This window comes from Haliotis rufescens, unplaced genomic scaffold, assembly GCF_023055435.1.
Source record: "Haliotis rufescens isolate VD_foot unplaced genomic scaffold, xgHalRufe1.0.p SCAF_5, whole genome shotgun sequence".
Classification (NCBI taxonomy): domain Eukaryota; kingdom Metazoa; phylum Mollusca; class Gastropoda; order Lepetellida; family Haliotidae; genus Haliotis; species Haliotis rufescens.
In genome coordinates, this window is record NW_025964223.1 from 51634142 (window position 1) to 51646666 (window position 12525).

The 12525-nt window shown below is 39.7% G+C and overlaps 1 protein-coding gene across 2 annotated transcripts in view; it reads left to right on the forward strand.

Annotated features, from left to right (window-relative positions):
- The window catches only part of LOC124126642 (polyamine oxidase 1-like), a 44649-nt gene extending 33545 nt beyond the window's left edge, over positions 1–11104 (forward strand). For both annotated transcript variants that reach the window (XM_048384479.1, XM_046490143.2), the window contains one exon: positions 9654–11104. In XM_048384479.1, the coding sequence (XP_048240436.1) occupies positions 9654–10978 (1325 nt within the window). In that variant the 3' untranslated portion in view covers positions 10979–11104. The remainder of the gene's footprint in view (positions 1–9653) is intronic.
- Positions 11105–12525: the final 1421 nt, after the last annotated feature.

Genomic DNA, 12525 nt, shown 5'->3' on the forward strand with positions numbered 1-12525 from the left:
CAAATTAGGCCACAAAAACACGAAATCGCGAGAACGCGAGGATGCGACATTTCATTTTCTCGCGATCTCGCGATCTCGCGATCTCGCGTTTTAGACGCTGTCCGTGCGCATGCGTAATATCATAGGTCAAGGCGTATGCGCACTAAGTTCTTTGGTCATGCTTCTTTTATGCTCTTCATTCTCCATGTAGCATTTAGCAAAATTATGACTTGAACTTGAAAATGCTATGTAATTTACAACAAAACATCCTGTCTTACAGTATTCTAATGCCCTCAAATTCCTAGAAATAGAAGTATCGTTAATATGAGTGTTCCTACTTTCCTACGTTCCTATCTGATAAAATACTTCGTACACGTAGCCCTACTGAACACACATGATGCATGTGAATCGCACCCGTCGACAGCAATTGTACACATATGCCTAAAGTAGGTCGATAAGAACAAAATAAAACGTTAAAAATAAAATGTCTCCCATGTTTTTAAAAAATCAATCAAACTAACTATTAATTTATTGTGGCCTTAACATCCAAATGACAGGCATGCTTATACTTGAAAAGTACCCCCAATATCCAGCCTGATGGACCGGTATGGCTCTGAATAAGTGAGTGAGTTTGGCTTAACACTGCTTTGAACAGTATTTATATTTCAGTTATATACCGGCTTGTCGGTTTAAAGGGGCACTAATCTTCTTCTCGGCTGTGTGACACTGCCAGCTGGGGCTCACTATCTGCCGTGAGTCAATTTGCTCGCTGGCGCAACTGAGCGTGACAAGAGACTGGGCTACCGTCTTCAAGAACACTGATTGGTTACCTGTAATCTATGAATCTCAGACAAAGGGCGCATGTTAATTAATTTCTTCAGCCTAAACAAACGGACAAAAAGAACGATGGAAGCCCCTCGGATGTCGTTATTTGGAAATACCCCAGATGGTTATAGTTTAATAGTTTAAAAAATGGTATCCCAGCAGTGAAAGCATTTTCGGATTTTGGATTGCGCGGTTAATATGATTGCTATCGCTTGTTGTCATCCACGTTTCTGGCATAACCATACACCTGTGTCTTTGTTGCCATTCACTTGAAGCTCAGTTATTGAACCTGTTACAGGTAAAGTAAAGGGTAGCACCACTCAGATTACCTGACAAAGGTTCCCATTTAGCATGTCTTGTATCTGGGGTAATTATTTCATCTGAATTCAGGTTTGAAGTGAGGTGAAATGTATGTTATGTAATATTCACGTGGCAGCCCAGCAAGAGGAGTGATCAGTTCATTTACTTTTTTTTTAAACGGATCATTCCTCGCCATCAAAAGTTCCACAGAAAATACGTTCATTGATTAATCACTGTTATCTTGCACAGTGGATTTGTCAAAAGTAAGTGTTTACATGTGTAAGTTTACTAAAGCAGACGGAATACACTCATATCACGGCGTGAAGTGCCGATGTAAAAACAACATACTTGGTTCAAAAGATTAGCCGATGATACGTTTATTGATTGTTCATTGCTTTCTAACTCCATGGATATTTTTAAAGAACCACGGACATCATGAACATAATTGTCACATGTGCTATCTTAGCTGACCGATGAGACTTGACACCTTTGTGAAACATTTGAAACAAACTTAGTGATCAATTGAGAAACGAACACCTGTTATAATATCCAGGAACGCTATACATATATTTTAAAATATTTGATTGTAACAGAGCCACGTGCACGTGACGTCGAATAAGTTTATTTGTACAGCTCCAGACGTATGGGATATTGTTCCTATATGGAAATATTCACGGATACATTCCTCGAACAAGGAAGCTGCCCAAATTTATACATAAACTTCGGTGGGTCGTAATTATGATATTTGCATTTTGTTTTCATTCATTTGCTGTTGCATTGGACAGAATCATTTTTGTTCTTTTTTCTGTTGGCGTGTATATGTTACACTCATCAATGTGTTCAATGTCATTCACTCAGGCAGTTTATAAAATGTCTAAATAGTTCAGTAATATACAAATTGACTGAATCCAAGTCCAGATTGACTAACAATTTTTAAGAGGTTCAAAAAGTCTTAAAACCCCATCACTAGACTATGTATCCTAATATTAGAGTGAGTGAGTGTGTTTGATTTTACCCCGCTTTCAGCAATATTCCAGCAATAACCACTAGACTACCCGACCGCCCCGCTAGTATTAGAAGCCAAAACTATAGAAACGTACTTTGAATTTTGTTTTCTTTTAATCCTAACATTTTCAGTCACTGGGTGATGAAATTAAAACATAAAAATGTTTGGAATTCGCAATAACCATAACATAAATGGACCGATTTTTAGTCAATTTGTTAAATAACTGAATATTTAGGCGTTTAAAAAATTGCCTAAGTGAAACTTTATACGTTTTAGCTAAACAATATACCCACAATGAAATACTATCAATAAAAGCGATACATGCGCTTACGAATGGCGCAGCACGGGTTTCGATTTCTGCTATATCATCCGGATTCTCACGGGGGAAAACAATAACAAAGGCAACAACCAGTCTCGGGGCATTGCTGTAGATCAGTGCCCCTTTAAAATGGGAGGAAACCTACCATTGTAGGTTTCTGGCACATCCAAGGGACGCAACTGTACACAACGATGACTGTATGGGTAATTGGCAGAAAAACGCGACATGGCGAGATCACGACATAAGCCAAGTGTCGCGATCTCGCGTTCTCGCGTTTTTGAAAATAGTTACATATATAACTGTATAGGCAATAAGAACAAAAACACACGAACGCGAGATCGCGACACTTGACCAATGTCGCGTTCTCGCGTTCTTGTGTTTTTGAAAATAGTTACATATTTAACTGTATAGGCAATTAGCACAAAAACGCAAAACGCGAGATCGCGTCACTTGACCAATGTCGCAATCTCGCGTTCTCGTGCTTTTGTGTCCATAAGCCAAAATCACGCACTTGCCAAGCATGTAGATAGCAAGGCCGCAATATATTAATAGTTAGAGTTTGATTGATTACTGTCGAAGGGTGCAATTCACATGCATGGTGCATGTTCAGTAGGGCTACGTGTTTGGAGTATTTCATCCATTAAAGAAAGAAGGCACATACATTTTAGCGATATGTATAAGTATACTCACACGCAAAATAAACGCATGTCGAGTATGCAGTATACATGTTATTTATTTTATACATCCAGAGCAACTGTGCGTAGTTCATCGGCAGTTGTAGGGACTGGGCGCACATTGTGCAGAGGCCTTTGAACCTCATCCCAAATGTGTTCGATGGGGTTCAGATCAGGACTGAGGGCTGGCCACGGTAGAACACGAATGTTGTGTTGTTGCAGAAAGGCCATGGTAGCTCTGGCAACATGGGGACGAGCGTTGTCCTGCTGTTGTTGATGTGCAAAAAAATGGAACAACGTGGGGTCTGATCACTTGGTCGATATACCGCTGAGCAGTGACGCCGTGTCCCCGACCTTGACCAACATTCAGAAAGCACATAAGTCCAAGTCTCGCATTAAGTCCAATCCCTGCCCATATCATAACGCCAGGTCCACCCATGGATCCCTTTCCACAACGTTTCTGTCAGCGAAACGATCACCTTGACGCCGCCAAATTCTGACTCTTCCGTCTGCATGGGAGACACAAAAGCGACTTTCATCAGAGAAGATGACACGCCTCCACTCACGATGACGCCAATTGTGATGACCCTGTGCCCACTGAAGTCGTGCTTGTCGATGCCGTGGTTGGAGAACAGGACGACGTGCTGGTCGGCGACATCTGAGGTTGTTGGAACGGAGACATCGGATCACAGTGTCCCGGCTAATGTGTCGATTATTGTGTTCCTATGGTCTCTCGAGCAGTTTCACTTGCAGTTAGGAACGGATGTCGCTGGTGTTGACGGGTAATCTGCCGATCTTGTCGAGGTGTGGTGACCCTAGGACGACCGCTCCGAGGAAGGTCATCTGTGGACTGTGGACTGTTGCATTGTATCGATGCAGGAGACGGTAAATTGTGGTTAACGTTGAAATGACGGGCAACATCTTGGACAGAGTCTCCAGCTTCCAAACGTCCGATAGCCTGGTTTCTCTGAATTTGAGTTAGGCGTCGCATTGTTGACCAAGGAGTGGTAGGTCCAAGAATCGGCCACAGTTTTATACCCACTACAGTTCGTGACAGTTCGTGCATTTTCGATTTCGCGAGAAATGGGTGCAAGATATCCACATATTCATTGAAATGGTGTGTTTTGGCTATTCGTTTTCTATGTTGCGTTTTTACTCGGGGCTTCCAAAATGCAACAACAAATATTGATAACACCAGCAGGCTTCACTACATGCTAAAACCTGTATCAATTTATGGTTCCATGTTTGTTACCTATTTGCTTAAAACCACTTTCGTTTCTTTTGCTTGTGAGTATATATATAGTTCCAGGAACTTGGAGGCAATAGTATAAGGGTAACCTCTATTTTTCTTCAGAATCCCGAGGCCTTCCGTTAACTGCCCCACGAAGGAGAGCAGTTGAAAAGACCGAGGCCTTCTGCAAATGATATTGCCCTAAAAAATAGCGTTAGCGTGATTATAGCTCAAACGGATAGCATTTGTTATCAAATTAAAATATACAATATCGGTTTTGAAACATTTACTGCAATCAACGAACAACGAATGTCACTGACCCACGTTTACAAATATGAAAACGACATAGAACAAACCAGATGACGTCACTATTGAACGTCATATGACGTCATCTAACAAAGGGCGCGGTAATGGCCCGTCGTTAAGCAATATGAGGACATTATCAAGTTTTATCATCCAAAACTGGCTCCCACAGGAGATATCGCTTGGATGAGATCAAGCGATATCTACATTGTAGATATCGCTGCAATGAAATTACATCACAATGCTTTGCGGACCATTGTGACGTCATTGGTTACCATGACGTCACAATCAAATGACATCACTAATGGCTCTGCTACTGAAGCTGTTTGCAGTACTTTTTACACTGAAGACACTGCTAATTACTGTCTACAAATTGAAAAAGTTGAAAGAATGATGTTGGATAATAAATAAAATCTCACTCTCGTGTCTTTTGATATCAAATATATCAACACTCGTTGATAAAAGTGGCAAAAATCCTCGGCAAGCCTCGGAATTTTTCACTTTTATCAACTCGTGTTGATATATTTGATATCAAAAGACACTCGGGTGAGATTCTCTATTTATCATCCAAAACTGGCTCCCAGAGGAGATATCGCTTTGAAGAGATCAAGCGATATCTACATTGTAGATGTCGCTGCAATGAAATTACATCACAATGCTTTGCAGACCATTGTGACGTCACTGGTTACCATGACGTCACAATCAAATGACATCACTAGTGGCTCTGCTACTGAAGCTGTTAGCAGTACTTTTTACACTGAAGACACTGCTAATTACTGTCTCCAAATTAAAAAGTTGAACGAATGATGTTGGATGATAAATAAAATCTCACCCTCGTGTCTTTTGATATCAAATATATCAACACTCGTTGATAAAAGTGGCAAAAATCCTCGGCAAGCCTCGGAATTTTTCCACTTTTATCAACTCGTGTTGATATATTTGATATCAAAAGACACTGGGGTGAGATTCTCTATTTATCATCCAAAACTGGCTCCCACAGGAGATATCGCTTGGATGAGATCAAGCGATATCTACATTGTAGATATCGCTGCAATGAAATTACATCACAATGCTTTGCGGACCATTGTGACGTCATTGGTTACCATGACGTCACAATCAAATGACATCACTAATGGCTCTGCTACTGAAGCTGTTTGCAGTACTTTTTACACTGAAGACACTGCTAATTACTGTCTACAAATTGAAAAAGTTGAAAGAATGATGTTGGATAATAAATAAAATCTCACTCTCGTGTCTTTTGATATCAAATATATCAACACTCGTTGATAAAAGTGGCAAAAATCCTCGGCAAGCCTCGGAATTTTTCACTTTTATCAACTCGTGTTGATATATTTGATATCAAAAGACACTCGGGTGAGATTCTCTATTTATCATCCAAAACTGGCTCCCAGAGGAGATATCGCTTTGAAGAGATCAAGCGATATCTACATTGTAGATGTCGCTGCAATGAAATTACATCACAATGCTTTGCAGACCATTGTGACGTCACTGGTTACCATGACGTCACAATCAAATGACATCACTAGTGGCTCTGCTACTGAAGCTGTTAGCAGTACTTTTTACACTGAAGACACTGCTAATTACTGTCTCCAAATTAAAAAGTTGAACGAATGATGTTGGATGATAAATAAAATCTCACCCTCGTGTCTTTTGATATCAAATATATCAACACTCGTTGATAAAAGTGGCAAAAATCCTCGGCAAGCCTCGGAATTTTTCCACTTTTATCAACTCGTGTTGATATATTTGATATCAAAAGACACTGGGGTGAGATTCTCTATTTATCATCAAAAACTGGCTCCCACAGGAGATATCGCTTGGGTGAGATCAACCGATATCTACACTGCAGATGTGGCTGCAATGAAATTACATCACAATGCTTTGCGAACCATTGTGATGGCATTGGTTACCATGACGTCACAATCACATGACATCACTAATGGCTCTGCCACTGAAGCTGTAAGCAGTACTTTTTACACTTAAGACAGTGCTTATTACTGTCTACAAACTGAAAAAGTTGGAAGAATGATGTTGGATGATGAATAAAATCTCACGCTCGTGTATTTTGACATCAAAACGTCGAGATGAACCACAACGTTCATAGAAATTTCTGCTTTGCAAATTAATGCAGTTTTTTCAAAATGGCTGCTCAGAAATCACGTGACTTTTGACAATGTCACAATGCAAAATTTCCAAGTCTTTTGATTATACAGAAACATATATGTTGATTTGTACACATATAACAAGTAACATAACATAGTCAAGATCACGCTCCGTTTCTTGCCTGTGAACTGACTGAATTTGACAAATATTGTCTGACAACGAAGAGTCAAATAACCAACATGGATGCCTTATGGTATTTTTCAGAAAGATTTGTTGGTTTGTTTGTTGTTAACGCCGCTGTAGATGCAACAAACACACACTTCTGACACTCACACCCACATGGATTTTTATTACATGATGTTAAGCGTTAATCACAATGTTCAGTACAAACGTTGAACAATATCCATTCAGACATAATCGTTGGTGAATGAGTTGAATTGAAGAGCTTACGTTGAACGGTAAAGACGACTTAAAAATACAACTTCAAACTATGTTTACATTCTAAGGCATTATAATAAGGCAATTTCAGTCTCGTTATACGACGACTATCTTTGTGTACATTTGTTTACGTTGAATGCTTTGGTGGGTGAGGTTCAGAAAACTAAAATAGAAAGAAAATACAATCCTTACTTTAGGCTGAACCAATTAAATAGTCAATGTTACTAATTTAAAAGAATAAGAAACAACTTTCTGACAAAATACTAAAAATTGCTTACAACTGCCAAATGGTTACTGAATTGAAGTTATAAATGCATTGAACACTTGAGAGATAAAATAATATTAACTTTGGCAATGAAAAATTTACTTACATTTGTGTTGCTTTATACTTTGGAGAATGTAACCGTGATCCTAACAAGATGGAGATTTGACTGATTGTGTGGGGAACATGTGCTTTTTGGATCATGTGACTTGAAATGAAATTGAGGCTGTAAACAAGTTTTTAATATATCTGCAAAGGTTTATTGAGAAATGGGGATTTGAACTCACAATCTCTAGGTTTCAAAGGTCATGTGACATATTAGGACGAAACACTTTATCCACTAATCCAAAGTGAGGAGGTTCAAATGAAGACCAAATATTTAACTAAGAAAAAACTTTGTATTTAAAAAATATATGAAACTTAAACCATTACCAAAATATAGAAATGAACTTTAAACAAAACTCTTGAAACAGATGAAAAACACCATTTCTGCATTTACAGCCGAACTCAGCAATATTCCAGCTATATGACGGGATGTCGGGATCGAGTTATCGCCCTTGATGAATTATTTGTTTATTATAGGGTTAAGATAATGATTTTGTATATCATTGATTATTAAGTTCATGTTCATGTACAGAATATAGACGTATGTTTATATGAAATGAATGGTAGCTTTGTATTGTATGAATATGTATGTGTGCGAAACCTATGTACTATTGTTTTTATAATGTTATTGTTTTGTACATTACAGGATGTCATTATCTACTCGGTAAATAAACACTCACACCCGTAGCCTATGTTTGAAATTGTATTTTCCATCACAAATGCTGGTTACAATATGACAATCGGTATTGGGAGAAAAGGTACGTGTAATCGACCTGAGGGTTGTGTGAGCAAATGCGAGAAATACCCACCTTAAATAGGGGTAAATATTTTTAAACCTTGTACATTTTATCAACATCCTTAAAGAGGCTGTACATAATGTTGATATCTCATATAATCATTAAACGACTCGTGGTTGTTGTTTATTGTACAATTAAACACTCGCCCCTCATGGTTTATTCTCCCTGCAGTGTTGTATTGTACCCCTACTCGTCGTTTATTTCTTTAACAGTGGCCCGCTCATTTATGATAACATGCGGGCGGTTTAATGATAATTTTATCCATTTCAGCTATAAAATAATGTAAAGCGGGATGTTTTTTAGACAGGTTGGAGCGGATGAAAATATGATAATTCATTTCGTATTTCAAATTAGTCTGTGATAATTTTGCCTTTCATGAATATGCTAGCCGTGTATAATATTGCCTCATGGAGAAACTCACTCGCTTATGATTATTTCTGTAACTGACAGTGTAGCCGCGAATAGCTGCAATACTGCTCATGCGGCTTTCAGCAATATTACTCACTCACTCACTGACGGTGATAGTTTAAATTTGTTTCCAGCTTTCGGACACATTAATGTTTTCACTATCATTGGACATTCATGTACACAATTTCTTTTGTTCAATTATATTGAGCATGTTGAGGGTTTTAGTATAAAGCACATAGGAAAATGTCACAACGGGAGAGGACTCTACTCTATTCCACATAGGACTTTTTGTTTGTAAATTACATAACATTTTCAAGCTCAAGTCATAATTTTGCTAAATGCTACTTGGAGAATGAAGAGCATGAAAGAAGCATGACCAAAGGACTACTAACGTGCGCATGCGCCTTGACTTATGATATTACGCATGCGCACGGACAGCGTCTAAAACGCGAGATCGCGAGAAAATGAAATGTCGCATTATCGCGTTCTCGCGATTTCGTGTTTTTGTGGCCTAATTTGAGAAGTCGAGATTGCGAGATTGCGAGATTTTGCATCATGTCCAAATGTCGCACTCTCGCGTTGTCGACTTTTGACAAAAAGTGCTATGTACCAAAAACACGAGAACGCGAGATTTTGGTTAAATCTCGCGTTCTCGCGATCTCGCATTCTCGTGTTTTGGGCATATTTACCTCGTTTCCAAAGGTCGAGATCGCGAGAATGCGAGATCGCGAGAATGTCCCTTACAGTATTCCATAGTTATGTTTGCATAATTTCTTTCCATATAATTTTTGTTGTACATTTTACACATCACATTAAGAAACGCGGTATATACACGTTGTTGCTAAATTACATAACTATATGCACAGTGTGATTGTTGAGCAGGGCATAGTCAGGTACTGATACTTGGAGCAGGGGCATCAGGTTTGGCGGCAGCAAAGACTCTGGGCGAAAGAAACATCCCTGACTATAGGATACTTGAAGGTTCGAATAGAATTGGCGGGAGGGTCAAATCTGTGACATTTGGCGGCAAGACTGTTGAAGAAGGAGCGAACTGGGTGATAGGAAAAGAAGGCACCCCTCTATGGGATGTTGTCCAGAAGTACAACGTATCAGGTAAAGCATCAGATCGTGGCAGTGTTTTAATCAGAAACGTTCACGGTGCTAATGTCACGGACACAGAAGGAGAAGACGCATGGATCAAATTGGAAGCAGCAAAAAGGACCGTATCCGAGATCTTCAAATGTGTTAAAAACAAGAAATGGGGGGACATGTCTGTACGAACCTGCCTAGATATTGGAGGGTGGTCCCCTAAAACGCCTGTTGAAAACGTTGTGGAGATATTTGACTATGACTTTGAGTATGGAGGATCCCCCGAAGTGACTTCCTGTTATGGTGTTGGTATGACTGAAGATGCTGTCAACGATATGTACTACATTATAGACGAAAGAGGTTATGAGTATATTCTGAAGACATATGCTGTTGATGCATTGACACCAAATGATCAACGGCTACATCTGAATGAAGTCGTCACAAGTATAAACTACAGCGACACTAGAGTGGCAGTTACTACCCAGAGCGGAAAGGTCTTCACGGCCAACGTAGTCATTGTAACTTTCAGTATTGGTGTCCTGCAAAGCGGTTCTGTGATTTTCAACCCACCACTCCCAGACTGGAAGATCGACAATCTGTTCCGGGTCCGGTTCGAAAACTATGTTAGTGTGTATCTCAAATTCCCTAACACCTCATCTAGGTTCTGGGATAACACTGAATATATCCTGTACGCTGATGACAGAAGAGGTGTGTTTCCAGTCTGGCAGAACCTAGAGGTTGACGGACTATTTCCCCCTGGAACCAATATTCTCAAGATGGTCACACAAGGGGAAGATGCAGACAGAGTGTCCGAACTGACTGATGCAGAAATCACTGGTGAGGTGATGGCGATCCTCCGGCGCGTCTACACGAACGTTGTCGATCCGGAAGATGTATTCATCACCAACTGGAAGAATAACCCATTGTACATGGGAAGCTTTTGCAACATGAAAGCATCGGCATTCAGGTCGGACATCTTTGAAGCTATAAGAGCTCCGGTGAGAAACGTCTTCTTTGCAGGGGAAGCTTTTGATAGTGAGTTCTCTTGTTATTCAACCGGGGCTGCGAGGAGCGGAATTTACACTGCAAATGAAGTGTCTGCATACGTTTCATCCTAGCTGCTGGTGCCCTATTTCATCAACCATTAACAGACATCCAAAACCTGTACATCTTTTACCTTACCGTTTATTGATATGAATTATTGAAAAACGACCTACACAATAGTGTAAGAAATTAAACTACTGAATGCCTTACTTTTTTTTCTTCTTCCAACTTACATGCATAATATTTGCACGTAATAGGGTACTTGATATCGTAAAATGACAATTTGTCATTTGAAATAACTTTCATAAGATGAGAGTGAATAATAACGTGATACATGTTCACGTGAGATCTTATAACATTCATTGTCTTCTTTGGCATGAACTATTCTTAAATGTCACCTGGGTGGTCAAGTCGACAACGGCGCCGCAATTCGCTATACATAGCTCCGTCCCTAAGACGTTCCACACATCTATGACAGTGGGTTCGAATCCAATATCCGTCCAAATAATGTTTGTTAGCGTCAAACCCCTTGAGGACCTCCAAATTATCAGTTCATATCAAGTTCCGGCTTCCACACATCATAAAGCTGAAAGGACTGAAACACTGTTGAAAGTTGTGTGAAATCAAACCCACGCACGCATATACATTGTTACTGTTCTTCTTTCTTTGGATAATCCATCAAGATGCATTACGCCATCAGTACCACTCCAACATTCCTCAGCGATAACCCCTCAAGAAGAGCTCTGTGTAGTGTATGTTATATCAGAGCGTGATAAAATATATGCGTATTTGATCCAATTCAGGCATGTGTTGACACATGATGGGTTGTTGTCATCTTGACTTTGTCATTATACAAGGAGAAGACAAGCAGGCTGCGGAAGGAGACAATGTTGCCATCCGTTGCCCGCCATTCCGCAGACGACACCATATGTCGTCTGCCATTAAGGATGGCCATTAGCGATAGAGTTGACATTCAATAAATGAATGCGTAGTCAAATGGTTTCCCACAAGCCTTTTCTTTCCCATGAAGGGAGTTTTCATATTTTGGTTTCTAAGGAGCAATGTTTTGAGTAATGCACAGGAAACTCTTCTTTGAAACTGGGGATTATGTCGCTGAGACTAAGCTGAGAAGTTCTATATCAGATTTTGATAAATCAGTTTGTATTGGGTCGAAAGTAGTTAGTTTATTTCCTTGTGTGAGTGAATTTGTCTCTGTATAACAGACGTGTGTCAGATGAAATAAAACGTAGCTCGGACAAAGAGAACGTATATTCAACTTCTGTCTCAAGTTGCAATTATATGGCAAAGCTATGGGATTCGGAAACGAGATGGTTTCTTCTTTCTAACAATCCTCCCTGTCGTCATAATCCCTCCTGTGACGGTAAGAGTGTTATCTCCCAATCCACTTCCTCATTGCAAATGATCTTACATCAGAGAAACATTCTTATCCGGTGTAATTCTCAAAACGTGCCCTTTAGTATCACACCTCAGTAGAAATGAATCTGCTTGGCATACCTTTTATTGGTGGCAGATCCCTCTGAAACCTGCTGGTAGCTTAACGCGATTTTTAACGATTGCCAATATCATGACGCCTTTAGTCCGCCCATATCGCAAGGATTAT